Source organism: Daktulosphaira vitifoliae, unplaced genomic scaffold (genome assembly GCF_025091365.1).
Source record: "Daktulosphaira vitifoliae isolate Bord-2020 unplaced genomic scaffold, ASM2509136v1 Scaffold_1, whole genome shotgun sequence".
Classification (NCBI taxonomy): domain Eukaryota; kingdom Metazoa; phylum Arthropoda; class Insecta; order Hemiptera; family Phylloxeridae; genus Daktulosphaira; species Daktulosphaira vitifoliae.
The window spans coordinates 79,682,650-79,702,624 of NW_026099572.1; the positions used below are offsets into that span (position 1 = coordinate 79,682,650).

General features: G+C 24.5%; 2 protein-coding genes across 2 annotated transcripts; both read right to left on the reverse strand.

Moving 5' to 3' along the window:
• Nucleotides 1–5,972: 5,972 nt before the first annotated feature.
• Nucleotides 5,973–9,737, reverse strand: LOC126894822 (ragulator complex protein LAMTOR3-A). Its single transcript, XM_050666114.1, has 4 exons — nucleotides 9,510–9,737; nucleotides 8,649–8,742; nucleotides 7,803–7,942; nucleotides 5,973–6,212 (listed from the first exon to the last, which is right to left on the reverse strand). The coding sequence occupies exons 1-4, from the start codon at nucleotides 9,513–9,515 to the stop codon at nucleotides 6,081–6,083; spliced, it is 372 nt and encodes a 123-aa protein (XP_050522071.1). The 5' UTR covers nucleotides 9,516–9,737; the 3' UTR covers nucleotides 5,973–6,080.
• Nucleotides 9,738–10,333: 596 nt separating this feature from the next.
• On the reverse strand, nucleotides 10,334–13,759 carry LOC126893958 (pre-mRNA-splicing factor CWC25 homolog). The gene is made up of 4 exons (XM_050664535.1): nucleotides 13,540–13,759; nucleotides 11,334–12,448; nucleotides 11,003–11,274; nucleotides 10,334–10,527 (listed from the first exon to the last, which is right to left on the reverse strand). Exons 1-4 carry the CDS (start codon nucleotides 13,634–13,636, stop codon nucleotides 10,431–10,433), a joined length of 1,581 nt encoding a protein of 526 aa, XP_050520492.1. The 5' UTR covers nucleotides 13,637–13,759; the 3' UTR covers nucleotides 10,334–10,430.
• Nucleotides 13,760–19,975: the final 6,216 nt, after the last annotated feature.

A 19,975-nucleotide genomic window follows, 5' to 3' on the forward strand; every position in this document is an offset into this window, starting at 1 on the left:
GACTAGATACGATTTGTGATCTTTTGACGTTTCGTTGAAAGAAATGGTTAGGCGAGAACTGAGAAAAAGTGGTAACAGACACACAAAAAAAACACATCATAGTAAGATTGATACCTTCTCAGCTTCGCATCGAAGCTAAAATTATACATGTTTTTGAAAATGCATGTGCTATGTCTATTGTAAATAATCATCTGAATTAAACCCTTTATTTTTATTTAGTTTTTATACATTAAGTTTTAATTTTAAATAAAGAGCGCTGTATTTTAAAATTTAATTTTTGCTAAATAATTTGATATAACTACTATAATAATTGTTCATCAAAATTTTTCTTACGAAATACAAGTTAAACAATTTACTGTAAAAGGTTACAAAACGTATTAGAAGTTCAAAATCGTTAAATAAACGTGTAAATTGGCTTGGAATTCAATGAAATTTTAATTTCGAACACTAATTGCTATTGGCTATACAACATTTCTTAACATAATTATCAAACTATAATTATGCACCTCTTAACTTTACTAAATAAATTCAGTAATATACCAGCTCTAGACAATATCCAATTTTTAACTTAGCATAATTTTATAGCGAACATAAAAAAGGAATTATCATGTTTCCGTAAAATAATGTGTAGTCCTTCTAAGCTAAATTAAAAAACCATGAAAATTATTTAATAGAATTTTTTTAGAGTGTACTTATATCTAATATAAGAATATCCAATAATCACAAACTCTTAATCAACGTTAAGAAAACATTTAAGAGTTCATATTTTAACATAATATAAAATTTAAATACTTTGCTAAAATAATAATTGCAATTACAATAGTAATTATTTGAATAATTATCTTATACTAATCAACAGTAATAAAATATATACGTGGAAAAAATAAACGGATAATATGGTGACAAGCATATTACAAGCAGTCGGAATAACTAAATTAATAGTTGGGTTCACTAAATATTTAGTTATTCTAACCGTATTTTTTTTTCAGTTTATGTATATGTAATTAATTTAAGATAATTTTTAAGACTGTATCTAAAATTGGCGCCAATGATTATAAGCTATACTAGTATGAAATATAATATTATATATATGATATAAGAGATAGTATCAACAGTATATGAATATTATGTTTCATTCATAGTTACTTTGTAATAGTGTCTGCAGAAAAACAATAGGTGGGCGGGGGTAATTTGTAACGGATTATGAAGTTTAATAATGATCAAAAGTTAGTCAAGCGCCCCCGTTTGAACTTATCGGTAATAATCGCAGACAAGTAAAAAATTATTAAAAGTTGTCTTGTTTAAAATTTACCTTATAGAACTACTAAATTAGAATTTAATGTTAATTTCGAGAAATTAATTGAACGTGTGGGATAACGAAGGCGAAAATGACAATTTTCTTTAAAATCGTCGTCAATATAAATAGTCGAGTTTGATTGTGATTAAAATAAAATATTTAAAATATAAAAATAAAATAATATACATTTGCATATATATTTATATATAATCACTATATTTCTAAAATATCAAATTAAATTTTATGAAAAAAATACGCAATACACAACTGCTTTTTATGTAGTATAACACATTTTTCTAGGAGCTTATGTTTACACGTATTAATTAATTTAGATACCATTTGATATACGAAAAAAGATTTCCCAAAATAATCCAAAGCATAAGTAAAGTCGAAATATAGTGATTAAAATTTTACAGATCCTCGTTTTTTAATATTCAACATTTTAGCTTAACTGTATCCATGCTATTATTTTACAATGAAAAAAACAACTGTTAATTTTTCTGCTACTGACAGCTGAAATTAAATAAAAACAAAAAAAACTTTTCCATTTGACACACTCTAAAAATAAAAACTGTCTCATTATAAAATGTTTTAAAAAAGTTAATATACTAATAAAAAATGTATTCTTTATACAATTATTTATATTAAAATATAAAATTGTCTTTTCTAAAAAAAAAAAATAATAATAACTGTACCTCAGAAGAACAACTTCGTAATTATTACATATTAAAACCAATTTTCGCAGAATTTAACTTTGTTGAAACTAGATTTTTAAAAGGTTGTATATTGATAAATACAAGTATGCGTGAATAGGACAGTAAAATATTTTTTAGCTGCCTCTTGTCGGATTGTGTTTATTGAGCCAGTTGCAACAGGACGTTTTCCTAAGAAATGACACGTGTCAATTTTTAACATTTATTTGTTATTCATTAAAATTATCAGCAATTTTACGACCGATCTACTTAAATCACTATCAATTTCTCATATAGTTTTGTTATTTATTTATTTTTTTATTGCTTTTATTAGTTCATTAAGGGCCATAGCGACCTTCCCCTAGGAGGAGATTCTCCTAACTATTTATACTCCGGTACAAGTGGTTAGTCCGTCGCCGGAGAGTGGGATGGCGACTCCAATAACCGAACTGATCTCTCGTTCAGCAAATAAAGCCGCCCGTGACAGAGTTTCGAACCCGAGGCAGTGCGCGTCAAGCACTGCCGCGTTACCGACTCGGGCACACCGTCCCAGTTTTGTTATAAATTAATTATTTGAATTTGGTTAGGTACATACTTTAATGGGTAAAATATTTTGTTTTGTGTGCCTTCTTAAAACTTGCCAAAAGTTACTTGTGTCCTTTTTCATAAAAAACGCTCATTAATGCTTATTAGATAAAATGTCTATTAATTTAATATTTAAGGTAGAACTATCATATTTTATCAAATAAATTTTTCGAGTCATGTCTGTAGAGTACTTTTTATATATTTTTTTTTTTTTGGTATATTTTTCACCAGATATGGTCCGTTTTGGAGTTTTTATGAGCCGACGAAAGTCCAGATCTGAATCTTAGCGCATACGTGTCTATATTTTAATTAAGTTAAGTAAAAAAAGACACAACAATATTTCATATTGATCTGAAAAACAAAATAACTTACACTATTAAAAAAAAAAAAAATACTGTAATTTAACGCCAAATAGAATGTATAGTAATAATAATATTGACACCGTGTACTTATAAGTATGATTAACATATTATTAGGAACGACGAAAAATAAACTCTTCTCAAATTCAACAAATATTATGTGAATTAAAAGATAGCATGAGGGCTGGACTTGGAGGCCAACGCCCAAGGGGCACGATAATTGTGGTAGCCCAAACAGTTCACTCCAAAAAATTTGTAGCGCTTCATACAAAGAAATGATGAGCAAAAAAAGTCAAAAACCATTTTTTACAAGCAGGATTACAATAATCATAGCAGCCCTCATCGCTCTATAGACAGAGGTCCAAAAGGGAATTATCCAACAACGTGGCTTACTGCAAGGGATCCTCAAGGATCATAGAAACGACAACCCACGCTTCTAGTAACTCAAACTAAAAAACTATCCCCGTGGCCAGTTCGCATCTGGATAGCATTTTAAATTTCATAGTTTTTCTAAGGTAGTTTTATTTTGTAATATATATTATCTGTTTAAACTTCAAATCGTTGAATATCGTTTTAAACATTATGAAACGTAATTGAAACATAACAATGTTATACTCAATTTAAATTTTTTTAAACATAAGTACTAATATAAAATGAATTAAAAATAATAAACATAATGAAAAATATCGTCTATTCAAATATTCTAAAAATTCGATAGAAACCTGTACAAATACAAATAATTTATAATACACTTAAATTAATTTTTTTTTTTCATTGTACAAAGTGATCATAAACCACTTAATTACTCGCAAAGTGTATATAATGTTTGGTTTCTAAGAAAAATGTTGAAAATCCATCATTGGTTAATAGATGTAACTATGATTTACCCACTTTAAAAAATACATAATAGAAAATTCTTCTTATCGAAGTAACTTAAAAATAATTAATTTTTTAACATGCGTTTAATCAAGATTGAAAATAAACATTTTAGTTTAAAAGAATTATTTAAAACTATTGTTTCTTAATTTTAAATTAAACAAATATGAACGACCAACTAACTACGACGGGTCCTTTACATGTGTATGCTAAAATAAAATAAAATAGCTAATTTACAGTTTAAATTTTGCGTATGACGTAAATTCAAATTGATAAAGAACACACGTTTCGTACTATCTGATTGGCCTTGCAGTTTACAGCTGATACGCAATCTCTATTTTTGTCGGTTAGCTAAAATAACCCCCCCCCCAATTGGTATTTTCATCGTTGTGTCGCGTCAATCCAGAACGAGATAATGCGTACAACGTCTTCAAATATCCAGTAGGATACGATATGTAGTATTATCAGTGACGCACTTTTGGTGGTGCCAATACCTAAGGCTCAATACCTTCCCTGAATTCTAATACCCGTAGTTTCAACGAAGTATTTTTATTCATTAAGATTTACTACAATAATTGTAGTAAATCTATTTCTATACCCCTTTTTTTTCTTGCAATTAGTTTATATTATACTACTATTAAAGTAAATAAAATTATTATTTTGCGCATACTGGGACATTTCTATATTATGCCACCGATAAATCGAAATTGTTAGTTTAGTTATACAACTATCTATATTAATGTTGTTGATAAATAGAACGAAATTCTATTTTATATTAAAATATTATCATTTATAATTATGAAATTAAACTTCTTCCATAATCATCTTAAAACTATTTAAATTTTTTAACCTATTCAATTGAATTTTGGTTACGGTCCGGTTTTTTTTTACAAAACCAAAATATAATTTTTTAATTTCGGGATCTGCCATCAACAATTTAAAAACTGCAAATATATACAAATCGAAATTATTTCTATTTTTCATCAGATAAGAAATCAATGTAACAATGTTTTTAGTTTTCGTGCCAATGTATAACAAATATATATTTTTTATTCTATAGTCGTATTGTAAAAAAAAACTAGAGTATTTTTTTTGAGCAATTTTAGGTATACTTGTAGGCGTCTATAATAATCAATTGAAACAGCTATTTTTATTACTTTTTCATTCGAATAACGTTATCAACAATGGTTCCACTGCGATCCTTAAGAATATCCAAAGATGTCTGTGGAAAAATTTTCTCGTTATTTCAAAGACATTTAATAGCTTGAATAGGTTCATAGATGTAAAATGTTCAACTTTTTTAAAAAGGCGTTATGTATTACTAGTTACTGATAGGATAACCTTCAATCACGATAACAGAAAAGTATATATTACATTCGTAAAACTTTATTGGAAATATTTTTATCTCAAAAAAATTTTATTGTACATTTATAAATGCACATTAAAACTTTTCTTAAAATTCGCTAATTTTATATTTTTGACCTAAAAAATAATAATATATTATATGATACTAAACTAACAAGAAATGTTTAATATTAAAAGTAAGCTATAATAATAACATACTTGAGTAAAACTAAGAAGTATTTAAATAAATACATAATGTAATAAATGGAACGTTTTTATAGTAGTAAAAATGATATTACACTCAATCAAATAATTTGGCTTAAAAAAAATTTTAAATTTCACAAAGAATTTCAGAAAAACTTATTTTTTAATGAGAAGTCTTTTATAAAAAAATACTGCAAAAACTTAATTATCACTGTTATTAAGTAGATTGAAATTTAATTTTTATGTAAAATGAATTAATAATTAAATTTTTACTTTTGAATTTTCAGATTTTAATAAATTTTTTTTTGGGCCTGGAATTTTATACCAGTGCCATATTTAGGACGGCCCTGGTCATAAATCTTTTCAATTTCCAATTAAAATACTTTCAAGAATTGGTTTGTTCATTTTTATACAGTACACTAATTAATAACAGAAAAGTTATTTAATTTCATATTAAGATATCCATGCGAAAATCATTTAATTTATGTATTTTTGTTATACTATTTAGATCAAGTTAGATGAGGTCACACTATGTGTAATTAACTTGTATACTGTTTTTAAACTTGTAAAGTGATCAAGTCAGATTATACTATAAAATAAATAAGTTTAAAAAAATACTTTAAAAATTAAATATTTTATATTTCATTAAATGGTTTTTTTTTAAATTACATATAATGGAAATTCTTTTAATTAAATAACTCATTTTTATTTTGGTACAGTAAATTAGGCTTGAATTGCTCTTAGATCTTTTAATAAAGGTTCTAAAACTTTTTCAAGACCCAATATATTTCCTGTGTTGGCTTTTTCAGATGCTATAAATGTTATCAAAACTGATGAACAATTTATTTGAACTACCTGTAATAAAAAATATTCATCATTATTAATTTTACCTTGTAAAACTCAATTTAACACTTATAACTTTTGATACAATTATGATTTTTTTTTTCTATTTTTTATTAATTACTGCATTCTACATTATACAGGTGGCCCAGCACCCACTGACTCTTAACTCTTAACTTTGACAATAACTCTTGATCCAATTAATATTTTTTGCTAATTTTTTTTTAATATTTAATATACTTGAGGGCTATAATAATAATGTTATAAATATCATTTTTATAATTAAATAAAAATTCAAAATAGCCATTTTTTAGAATAAATTTTAAGATATAATATATAAGATATAAGTAATTAATTTTCTGTAACATTTTTAATTTTGTAAAAATTTTAATTTTTCTGTATTTATTCAACAGTATCAAACGCTGGCTATATTTTATAAAAAAGGACAGAGTATGTACAATCTTTTCACACTATATAAGTTATGGTTATGAATTTTTCCATGAAAATAATAAACATTCAAATACTTGGCTTTAATTCAATTCAAAATACGATCAATACCTATTACTTAATAAGTAGTTTATGATATATTTGAAAAATAATTATTTGTCTGCACAGATAATATTATCTATATCTGTGTTTGTTTGTTATAAAATCAATTTATTTATTTTGTGGTAGTAATTGTATTATTATTATTACTAATCACTCTCATTCAAAAGCGTAAGTAATTTTCATGGAAAAAGTTACACACCTCCAAATTATAGTAATCATGAAAGATAGTGCTTACTTCTGTCCATTTCTCAACACGTTTTTCAGTTTTTAATACTGTAATATAATACATAAAAATTTAAATTTTCGCAAACTTTAAAATGTTACAGAATATTTACTACTGATTATTAATAAGATATTTTTTTACAAACATTTTTCTTAAAATTTACTCTACAAAATTTATTTTTAATAAAATGCAAAAAAATGAATTATTGAGATATAATTATATACCTAACTTATAACTATTATTTAAAAAAAAATCAGCAAAAAATATTAACTGGATCAAAAGTTTTTTAAGATGTCAGTGAGTGCTGGGCCACTCTGTACAAAAAGCAAATTTTTTATTATTTATCACTAATAAAAAATAAAATTAAAAATGAAACAGTATATTTTTTTAATCCATTTCCTACAAAATTTTTTAATGTGTTTATAACAATTTTTGGATAACTACTTATTGAGTTACAAACATTTTTTTAATTCATAAAATGGATACAGAACAGAGGCAAAGTATGCATACACTAGTATGAATTGATACATATGTACCCTTACTACATATCCATTCTATGTATTAAAATGTTTGTAACTCAATAAGTAGTTATCCTAAAATTGTCATCAAACCATCAAAACATTTTGTAAGAAAAGGGTTAAAAAAATTATTATTTTAAAATTTTGAAAAATAATAAAAAATTTAATTTTTTCTTATTAGTGATAAATAATTAAAAATATGCTTCAATATTAGTTTAAGGAGACAATTATTAAAAAAATTTAATTAAATAATAATATCAAAAGTTATAATTGTTGTCAGTTAGACAAGAGACATTGTATATCTAATCAACTTACTTGATAATTTGTGTAAAAACATATTACTGTTTTATTTTTTCCAAGTTCAAGTTTTCCAGCTTGTTCTGAAGCAGAATTAAAATCAGAAAGAAAAGATGGCTTGAAATTGAAGTTGGTTTCCAAATTTTTATCAGCAAAAGCTATAAAATAATATAATAATAAAAAAATATTTTGGATGGTGTTCATTTTGATAACACAAAAATAAATTAAGAAATGCACGGAATGTTTTGATTAGTTGATACTTTAATAGCAAATTTTTATTGAGAACATTACAAATCTTCTCTAATTAAAACAAGAGTAGAACATGATAATGGATCCAAATATTTATTATTAGGGTAATAATACTAGTCATTAGTAGAATTTTTTCAATTACAAATTTTTAGCAATTGCATTTTATACATCATAAATAATTAATTAAATTTTTTTATATTTAATCTGAGGATTTTTTAAATAAAATAAAAATTTTTTGTTTAAATAATAAAAATTATTCAATGGTGTTATAAATATAAAATTTTTTCAAAACGGGTGAGCTATCAAAAAATTGTACCACGGCTATAAGTATACTTAGTTTATATGTAAAACAATTAAATTTAATTATTTTGTATCATTTTTTTTTTTAAATTTGGTGTAATAACCTTCAGTATTAAGGTTTCTCGCACTTTTGTAGTACTGTTTCTTTCACTGAAACCAAATTTTTTATTAAAAAAATATTTAGAAACACAAAATCAAAATGTATAGGAAATCCTGTTCTGATACACTTTTACCTTTGCCTATAACCTTATAATTTACTTTGAACACAAAATGTGAGACTAATAGTTCTATAAAGTTTTAAAACAATATAAATACCTTTAATTATTACAACTCCATCATGATCTGATATAATAATTGTAAAAAGTCCTTCAACTTTACTTAAAGTTTGATGTAAATATCTTCTTAGCTCCTGTATAACATAATTGTTTTAAAAATATTAAACTAAAGACAAATAATTATAGGCCAAGTTATTGAGCCCAAAATGGTTTAGTAATCAATACATTGTGCCTCAGTTGGTATCAGGATTTAACACTTTCCTTTAAACTATACAAGTCGTGACTTTTGAGATAGCTATTTAATTCAAATCTAAATTTAGTAATAATTAAAAGTTTTTCATGCACTACAGAAAATATTTTAAGTAATTATTTTCTTATTAGTTATTGAAAAAATATTTTTCAATAGCTATGGTTAACATATTATTTTTACTTCACGGCAAATTTTTATAGATTTAACTAGCCATATATACAAAATATTGTTCTCAGTTTGACATTCAAAATATGGCATTTCAAAAAATTAAATGGTTTGATACTAAAACATTTTGTCCCCAACTTCCAAAGGAGGTATGGATAGACAAGTTCAAACCAGCACAAGAAAATTTGAATATAGAAGGCCAAATTAAACTATCAAAAGAAGGTATATTAGATGAAAAATAAGAACAGGCAACAGAGAAAATCCCAGTATTTCAGTGAGCCTAGTAACGCCTCCTCAAAAACATAAATAACCAACCAAACAGTATAGGTTATTAATATTAATAAATAAGAATTATATTTAATATTAGTTTTGCAGATTGTAACTTAATGTTGGAATAATATTAATAATTTAATTAAAAAAATATTAGTTCTCATAAATAAAAATGTTGAATTGAAAATAAATATGATAAATATAATAAAAACTAACCTCCATAATTCATTAAATTGTATTCAAGTTAAGATATATACATATGTAAGTACCATAATATTCCCTAATTAATGTTTAAAAAAACAGAAATTTTTAAATAAACTAGCTAATGTAATTTTTTTCACATTTTTTAAATTGAAATATATAATTAATGTAAAAGAAGTACAAATTAATAAAAATAATTGTTAAACTTTAACTTTTATAATTACCATCTACTATTCAAACTAAGATAATATATTTTTTTAATTATCAAATATCTTCCACTATTCATGATGATAATCTTTTATCAGTGTATGTATGTATTATCAATTCTTAAAACATAGATAATGTAATTTAAAGTAATAACATAGAATATATAAAATTTCTATAGTAACTCTATGATTCAAATATAGACAAGTCTATATTAATTAATTTTAAATTATATTAATGTATGGCTCGTTTTCCATTAATCCTAGATTAGAAAGGACTTGCATCAATCCAGAACAAAATTAAAGAAATCTATAAATTATTAGACAATTTCAAGATTATTAAAAATTCTTATTAAAATATACAAATGATATACAGATAAATATATCACACATATGTGTATGATTCTTCATTAAATACACTGTAAACTAAAAAAATAAACAGTATATTTTTATTTCTAAAAAAAGTTTACATTTTAAAGAATCAATAATGAATAATACTATTCATCTAAATAATTGTAACAGTATCAAATTAAACAGTAATTATTTAATTAATACTTCATGAAAATAATGTTTTATATATATAAATGAATTATAAAAAAAAATCAAATAATTTTTATATGATAAAATAAGTCAAAATATTTAAATTTATAAAAACTATATTGAATATATTACATTTTTTACATAATGCAATCATTAAAGATAATTTAAACTATAATTAAGTACAAAATTTCTACTATTCAGCTATGCTTTGACCTTTTTGTAATTTATTGACATTAGACTTGATACTTCTTTCGACACTAACTTGTGATGCAGCATATGACAATTGTTTACTAAAATAAAAAATTTAAAACCAAAATTATGAGTAGAATATACAACATTGATGAATTAATAAATTTTATAAGAATAATATACATGGTAATAATTTGAAACACATTTCTGGGGAGTTACAGCTCTATATTTTATTCAAGTTTAGATATTTGACTAGATGGGGAGCTTCCTAACAATATTTCAGTAATGTATTTAGTATTTCATTCTGAGAAGGTATTCATACAAAAATTTTTTATTACTCTATAACAAAATAAAAATTATAGTTTCACCATGTAATTACTTTTATTATGAAAAGGATATGGTAACTATGAGAGATATAGCTCTCATAATTACACCTGACAATTTTTTTTGTCTTCTCCCCTTTATCAAAAATTACTATTTATTTTTTATAAGATATGAATGTGTCTATGAGGACTAAACCCCCCAACGTCCCTATTTATACTATATTATTGATAATAAAATAATTATTTTACTTACATTAAGAATTCTTTGCTATATGGCTTTTGTTTTTCTTCTTCTTTTTCATCTTTTTTTTTGTAGCGTTTAACATTATTATATCTCTCTTTATCCCTAACTTCAGCATTTTTCATCATTTCTTTTCTAAGCCGTTCCATTTCCTCTTCAGTTAGTTTTTTCTTTTTAACTGGTGACTTAGGACGAGTAATGTCTGCTTTTTCATTATTCAATTTTCTTGATTGAACTGGAGATTTTTTGGGCGATTTTCTTTTTTCTTTTGGAGAGCCTAGAACCTACCAAACTGTTGTTAATTTTTTAAAATTATTTTATATAAATTTTTATGAATACATACTATAAGTCCATAACTTTTTGTAATGTTATTTTTATTTACACTATGCTTTTCAACTGAAGAATTAGAATCAGAATTATGATTATATTTAGACTTTATTTTTTTATTTTTTCTATCATTTGAATCACTAGATGACCTAGTGTCATATTTATAATTATCATCTTTATCATTTTTTTTTTCTTTCTCTTTATGTTTTAAAATTGGGCTTCTGGATCTACTTCTTTGATCACCTTTACTTTTTTGCTCATAAGAGTAACGATTATTAAAACAATCTCTCTTATTAGATTTATCTTCGTAGTTTTTATATCTATAAACCTTATAATCCTTCTCTTTTTCTGAACTTAATCTATGTTTATTTTTATAAGATTTAGTATCTTTATGACTACCATCATGCTCTTTTAATCTTGAGTTATTTTCAATTTTAACATGAGAATAATTTTTCTTACATGCATTATTATTGTCTTGATTATTTTTATATTTGTTCTGATATTGTTGTAATCCCTCTTCTGAAGACTTAGATCTATTTTTTTTATTTCTTCTACAATCATTTAACTGATCATTCTTTTCAGAATATGTTTTTTTACTTTTATTACTAGTATTATGTTTACAACTTTCTATATAATTATCATTTTTTTCATTATTTCTGTTAGATTTTCTATATTTATTATCTTTATATTCATTTGATTTTATTGATTTATGCATTGTGACATTTCTATCAGAGCTATTAGATTTATTTCTCTGTTGTTTTGCCTTGTAATAAAACTTTTTATCATTGAACTCTTTAGCTGATTCCTTAAAACTTTCTTCTTTATGTTCTTTTTTATGTTTTTTCTTTTTTGTCATGGACAATATTTTTGCAAGATCAAGACCAGCTTTTTCATATGATTTTAATCGGCTAACTAATATCATATCCAATTGATGGTCATCAATTGCACATTTAAGAGATTTGTCATTTTGCTGGTTTTTTTTTAAACGAATTGGATTTTGAAGAAGTTTTTGAGTACATTCAATCTCTCTTTTTTTAATTTTTACCAATGGATCTTCAGAAATTTTTTTAGATATATCTACTTGTGAGAATTTATCATTATTTGAACATATGGGTGTTGGTAAAAATGATTCTAAAACACAAATATATCAAAACATAAAATTAAAAAATAAATCATTATAATTAGATAACAAAAATGAAATATTTAATTCATAAATTAATTTTTGAAACTAATCCTAATGTACTATTTATATTTTTATTATTTAAACTTCAGTCGGGTATGAGTATAAAAAAATTACCCAAACAATACAGAATGTTTTAAAAAAAATTTTGTGTTAAATAAAATTGTATTTGCTTGAAGATTGAAATTCTTATAGGTACTATTTTGGCAATTATTGAAATGAAAAAGTATATTCGTTTCTATATTGTTTTTATTAAAAATTTTATCAAAGATATTGAGCCTCTTAATGATAGCTGTATATAGTTTGCTTTGATACTAAAAATTATAGAAAATTTTCATAATAATAACAATTATATAACATATTTTCTACATATAATATATTATATTTAATAATTGTACATTGGCAAATATTAATTAGACAAAAAATGAAACAGAATTATTTAAAATAAAGTATTAAATTTTCTAGTTTTATTTTGAATATACTTAAATAAAAAAATATATAAAATTTTACAAAAGTTGCGAGTTTAACAAGTAACAGAAAATTATTAACCCAAACAACAAAATTAATACTCTAGAACTGTATGACTACCACAGGGTTAATCACTACATTGAAATACACAAGAACCATAAAAGTATATAGAAAAAAAAAATTGATTCAAGAAACTTTACTATAAGTAGTTAAATAATTAATTGTCTCATACCATTAAATTATAAAACTTAACTAAAATTTTTTTAAGTAGATTTTAACTTGATAATATGATAATGAAATTATAAACAAATTTTTTCTTACAATTTTTTTTAAATCGCATACTGTTCATTCATTACAGCATTTTAATAAAAAGAGTGAGTATGTAGCGCGGGCAGGGTAATATACAATATTGACTTAATGACATTAAACATGATAAAAAAAACAAAATTAATTATTATTGTAATATATTTCTAACTAAATAGAAACACCTAGAAGTATCATAAAAAAAATTGTTTTTTTTATTAAACCACTCAATTTTTTACCAATGAGCTTAATTTAAATTAAATCTAAATACCTTTTTCTGGAATATCTAATACATTTTTATCAATTTTTCTTCCTAGTAGATAATCTTCCTTTTCAACTTTTATTCCGCCATCGTACATCCAATCCATAGTTATTTAATAAATCAGAAATTGAATTTTGTTAAATATTAAATGTCAATTACGTTATTTCGAAGACCTTATCTTAAGCGTTGTTTTCCTTTCATCCATTAGCGATTTTATCAAATATACAATACTTGCATTGATAACGCGTAATTAAGTTATATCAAATATACTTAATCTCCATCATTGGTGATGTTATTTCATTTTCAAAAAGGAAAAGAGTTCCTACAAGTGGGGGTATTTAGATTATTTTAGCAAATCGATCTTTCATTTAAATTCATCTATTTACCGAGATAAATCGAATCATAAATAGATGTATCCCTCAATAAAAAAAATTCGTAAGAAATAAGAAAATGGTAGACGATACAAAAAAAAATATTTATATATGTATATATGAAAAATATACACACAATAGTAAAATGTTAGATTAACATCGAAGTTAAAAAATGTAAAAAAGAAAAAATATGGATTAATCTATAAATATGATACTTTTGCAAACCTACTAATAATTGCATTAACTAAATTCATAAAGTTAATGAGATTTTACTAACATAATTTTAACGAATTAAAAAAAACCAACTGAAAAGATTTGCTCATTTAACACTAAGGTTAAAAGACAAAAAAAAAAGCCAACATAAAAATTAAAATCACTTGATCATAAATTATACATAGCAAATAGCACAAATCATAATTATGTAATGTATAACTCATTTATTCATATTGAATGTTCAGAAATATATACAAATTCAATTACACATTATTTAAGATTTTTTAATATAAACTATTATAGTAAAACTATTTATTGTTATATTATTATATTATATATTATAATTAATGTTATTAACTATTTTTATATAGTAAGGAAACTGCACACATAAAATGTATGTGTTATTATAATTTTTAGTTATAGGTGAACAAGGTGCACAACTTAGAATACATCTCTCTGCGTGATAATAATAAAGCAGCATATTATTTTTTATCCTAATTTACTAGGATGATCAAGGAGAATTTTTTTGAAATTTCAAAATTGTAATTTTTTAGTCTTTTGCTTACAAAAAAATTGATGAGCCATTACAAACTTAAGGTTGAGAACTTGTGCTTTATACCATTTCAATCCCAACTACTTGGGGTCGGCCACCCTTATCCTAAACTTCTACTTGACACGATCTCCCACATCATCTACGCTCACATCAACTGTCCTCAAATCGCATTCAATAGCATCCCTCCATCTCTTTTTTGGTCTTCCTCTACCTCTTCTTCCTCCAACATTCATTTCTATAACTGTTCTTACAGCTTCCGATTCTTCTCTCCTCATAATATGACCAAACCATCTAAGTCTATTTTCTCTCATCTTATCCACGATTGAGGCTACACCTATTCTCCCTCTTATATGTTTGTTCTATATCCTACTTTTATAGTCACTCCACTCATCCATCTAAGCATTCTCATTTCTGCTACACTAATTCTCTGCTCTACTTTCTTATCAACCATCCAACTCTCTAAACCATACACCATAGCTGGCCTTATTACAGTCTTGTAGAATTTAACTTTCAGCCTCATTGGAATTCTTTTATCGCATAAGACACCAGACGCTTCTTTCTACTTCAACCAACCGCACTTAATTCTGTGTCTTACATCCTCTTCAATACCATCATTCTTTTAAACAACTGACCCTAAATACTTAAAACTCTCCACCTCTCCAATCGCATCCTCGCCTATTGTCACTGACCTCCTCATTTTACCTACCTCGTGTTCTGCTTTGTCAAACTCGTACTCTATATACTCTGTCTTACTTCTACTTATCCTTAAACCCTTTTCTTCAATAGCTGATTTCCATACCTCTAGCCTTTGATTAATTTCCTCCCTATTTTCTCCTATTAACACTATATCGTCAGCAAACAACATACACCACGGCACCTCTCCTTGTATTTCTCTAGTAATTTCATCCATCACTATAGAGAATAAGTAAGGGCTTAAAGTAGAATCTTGGTACACTCCTACTTTTATCCGAAAACCTTTTGATAATCCTCCTACGCTTTTTACCCTGGTTCAAGTGCCATCATACATATCTCCTATTATATTAATGTACCTTTTCAGGACTCCTTTTCTCATTAATGACCACTTTAAAACCTCTCTCGGCACTCTGTCATACGCTTTTTCCAAATCTATAAATACCATACACAAAATGCCTCACACAAAATACTGGCTTCATTGTTGACTTACCAGGCATAAATCCAAACTGGTTTTTAGATACCGATGTCTCATTTCTTATTCTTTTATATATTACCTTTTCCCAAATTTTCATACTATGACTCGTAAGCTTTATGCCTTTACAATTTCCACACTCTTGTATGTCACATTTACCTTTAAATAGCGGCACTATAATACTATTCCTCCATTCATTTAGTATTTTCCCTTCCAATAAGATTTTTTTTAAAAGTTCCTTCAACCACCTTATGCCAACACCGCCTAATATTTTCCATACTTCTACTGGAACTTCATCTGGTCCCACTGCTTTATTCTTTTTCATTGATGCCACAGCCTCCGATACCTCTCTCTCACTAATTAAATCTACCAGTCCCCCATTCCACGAGATATCCTCTAAAATCTCTTTTGGGTACTCCTCATTCAATAATTTTTCAAAATACTAAATATATAATAATAGTAGCACACACAAATTTAATTCAAAAATAAATACTTTAAAAATATTAGAAATTAATGATTTTATTTGTTTGTATGGATAAAAGCTGGTTAAGCTACTTTTTATTGGTTCAAGGGATTTTTTTTTTCAATTTTTAAAGATAACATCTTCAACTAAATACAAATTGTAATAATTTGACGTCTCGTTGAAAAAAGCAGGTAAAGTAATAGTTGGAAAAATAAATAATATTAACATGAATATGAAATTTCTTCTCACGAGGAGACTCTACAGTGATATTTATTGAAGTTATTGAATCTAAATGATATAAAAATCATGATTTGAAAATTTTTTTCTAACTCAAAAAAAAAATTTGCAGAATATTAATAGCCACAGGCGGATTCTAACCTCGTACCCTAAACGTGATAGAAACAAGTGTTACCGATTCGGCAACTGTTCGTTGCTTTCGTCGCATGATAAAATTGACAATTTAAGCTAACTCAAATTTAAAAATTACTTTTTCGATTTTAAAAAGTAAAAAAAATTTAATAAGTTTAATTTCTTATGCCTTATGAACTTTATTCTATGTCAATTAAATTATATAATATTCATGGAAGTCAGTGTATTGCCCTTATAAGATATTTTAAAATAAAATAAAAAAGGGTCGTTGCACAGTGGTGACGTGGCATAGTTGGATCAATTATAATGATATCTTACAGTGATTAAAATCACTATACAAAAAAAAAACGCTTCGATGCAAATCTTTAGATAGTATTTAATTTAAAAAAAATGATGTATTATTCCAAAAGCTACATGATCTGCTAGATCCTTATTTATATACTGATTAAAATAAAGTATGTCGAATGAAAGAGGGATATAAATATTATTTCTCATAAAAAAATTGTGTTGATCCATACACTTTTCAATAAGTGGTTATAGCATTATAAAGTAAAAAATAAAATCCAGAATTTTCACACAAAAATAGCATTCGCTATTTTATATTAAAAAAATTAGCCATTTTCACTACGAAGACAAGTCCAGAGGTCAAATTTCTTTTTTTCATAAGAAAGTAAATTACATTAGCTTTAATTTAAGATATATACAGAGTGGCCCACCATTCACTGACAACTTAAATAACTTTTGATCCAGTTAATATTTTTAGTTGATTTTTTTTTTAAATAATAGTTATACGTTAGGTCTATAGCTATATCTCAATAATTAATTTTTTTACATTTTATTAAAAATATTAATTATTTTTAAATTTTAAATAAAAGTAAAAAAAAAAATCTAAGATAGCTATTTTGTAGAGTAGAATTTAAGAAAAATTTTAGTAAAAATATATCTTATTAATATTGAATAGTAAATATTCTGTAGCGTTTTAAAATTTGTTAAAATTTGAACTTTCATGTATTATTTTACGGTATTAAACATTGANAAAATTTGAATTTTCATGTATTATTTTACGGTATTAAACATTGAAATACGTATTGAGAAAAGGACAAAAGAAAACGCTATCTTTTCAATATACTTTTGAATGAGAGTGATAAGTAATAATTGCCTTATCTAATTTCTTATCATGGTATTAATGACAAGTTTGTAATGTATACACATTATCATCATATGTATACACAGTAATCATGAAAAGATTCCCCCCCAATGAGCAGGTTAAGTGTTAGATTTTCAAAAAAAATGATATCAAATGAAAGAGAAATATCTAAGGCTTTAGTTTAAACAAAAATTATGTTGATTTGTTTATTTTTGAAAAATAAACATTAAAAATGAAGTTTTAAGAAAAGTGAAAAAAATGACAAAATTTATCGATTTTTAAATTTGTAAGTTTTTTGGATATCTCCCCCATTTGCGGGGAACGAGGGAAAAATTTTTAATTTTTTAGGGTAATGTCTTCAACTAGATAAGAATTGTGATCTTTTGACGTATTGTTGAAAGAAATCGGCCCAGTGAGAGCTGAGAAAAAGTGGCAACAGACATAAAAAAAAAACACATCATAGTAAAACCAATACCTTCTCAGCTTCGCATCGAAGCTAAAACTAATTTTTTTTATTTATTTATTTTTCAAAGAGTTAAGGCAATTTTTAGAAAAAAAGTCAAAATTTACTGATTTTAAAAATTGTAATTCTTTTGGGATTTCCATCATTTACGGGGATCTAGGGAATTTTTTTCAATTTTTGAGGGTAATGTCTTCAATTAAATACGATTTATGATCTTTTGACGAATCGTTGAGAAAATTCGGTCCAGTGAGAGCTGAAAAAAAGTAGTTAAAGACAAAAAAAAAAATAATCACATAATGGTAAAATTAATACCTTTTGCTTTTCATTGAAGCTAAAAAAATTGTATTGATCCAAATAGTTTCAAAAAGTTATAGCAGTATATGGTTAAGAATGTAAAAAAAAAAAAAAAAAATTTTGACACAAAAATATCATTTTTAAATATAGTATTTGTTTTTACCATAAAGACGAGTCTTGAGGAGCAATTCATTTTTGTATAATACTACAGTATTAAGTATATTACATATACTGTAATTAAAATATATAAAGGTTTCAGGATTCCCAAAATTTAAGTTGGAAAAGTAAACTTTTCATGTAAAATTTGCTATTTTAAATTTCTCTATTTGAGTAGGTAAATATCTATATTTCCAAAATAAATATATAATACATAAAAGAGAAAGACCTAAGGTATTTATGTAAAAAAAATTTTTTTTTGATTCATTCATTTTTCAAAGAGTTAAGGCAGTTTATTTTAAAATGACAAAATTACCGATATTTTAATAATATTTTTTAGGAGTGTATATGGAGAACAAAGGAATTTTTTTTTTAACTTTTAAAAGTCTTAAATGTCTTTAACTAGTTACCATTTGTGATCTTTTGATGGGTCAATTATTCATTGTCTTAGTTTTTTTCTTTTCATACAATAAAAAAACCAATAAATTGATATTAATAATTTTTAATTACACAGGATTTCTGAAACATTATAAAATAAAAAAAAATATTTTGGAATAAATTTGTTATGTTCATATGACTCTTGTATCCGTAGGAGCAATTAGAATGAAATTATAGTTAAGTTACAAAATAGTTTTGTTTATGAAATTTATTTTAAACACAATCATTATTTATCATCATTTAAAATTAAATAATAGACTTTTTAAATTATGACTTATGAAGTCACTAATCAATATAGTAAACTACAAAAAAATAAAAATAAAAATACTAATTACAAAGTTATAATAATCAAGTAATATCAAATTCTCCAGTCTAATGTTTTGTCAATTAAGTTTAAAAATTAAAATAAAATTATACTTCTAAAAAAAATATGAATACTCTTACATAGAAGTTATTAAACAAAATATAAATTAATAATTATTTTTAAAAGAAAAACGAAATACTAGTACAATTGTACTGATTTTAAAATGAATATAAAATTGTCATTTAAAATATTTATATATAAAAAAATATAAAAGAAAAATATTTGGATTAAACAAACATAAGAGTAGAATGATGTACTGTAATTATTTTTTATTCTTAAAAAGTTAAAATTCAGAACCCAATTTTTTTTATTAAATGCAATTTCTATTAAACAATTATAAACATTCATTACTTAATAAAATATCCTTATCATATAAATTACATTTAAATTAATTTTAATACCATGTACATTGTGTATTTCTCTATTTTAAGATATAATACAATTAGTAA

Bases quoted from the DNA above. Each gene is read 5' to 3' on its own strand.
- LOC126894822 (XM_050666114.1), bottom strand. The intron at 7,943-8,648 runs GTATTTATATTG...ATTATTTTATAG, and splicing joins TGGAGTTGTAATAATTAAAG to CTTTTGCTGATAAAAATTTG. The intron at 6,213-7,802 runs GTAAGTTGATTA...TTTTTATTACAG, and splicing joins GTTTTTACACAAATTATCAA to GTAGTTCAAATAAATTGTTC.
- LOC126893958 (XM_050664535.1), bottom strand. From the start codon at position 13,636: ATGGATTGGATGTACGATGGCGGAATAAAAGTTGAAAAGGAAGATTAT. The intron at 12,449-13,539 runs GTATTTAGATTT...TTTGTGTTTTAG, and splicing joins ATTAGATATTCCAGAAAAAG to AATCATTTTTACCAACACCC. The intron at 10,528-11,002 runs GTAAGTAAAATA...TTTTTATTTTAG, and splicing joins TATAGCAAAGAATTCTTAAT to TAAACAATTGTCATATGCTG.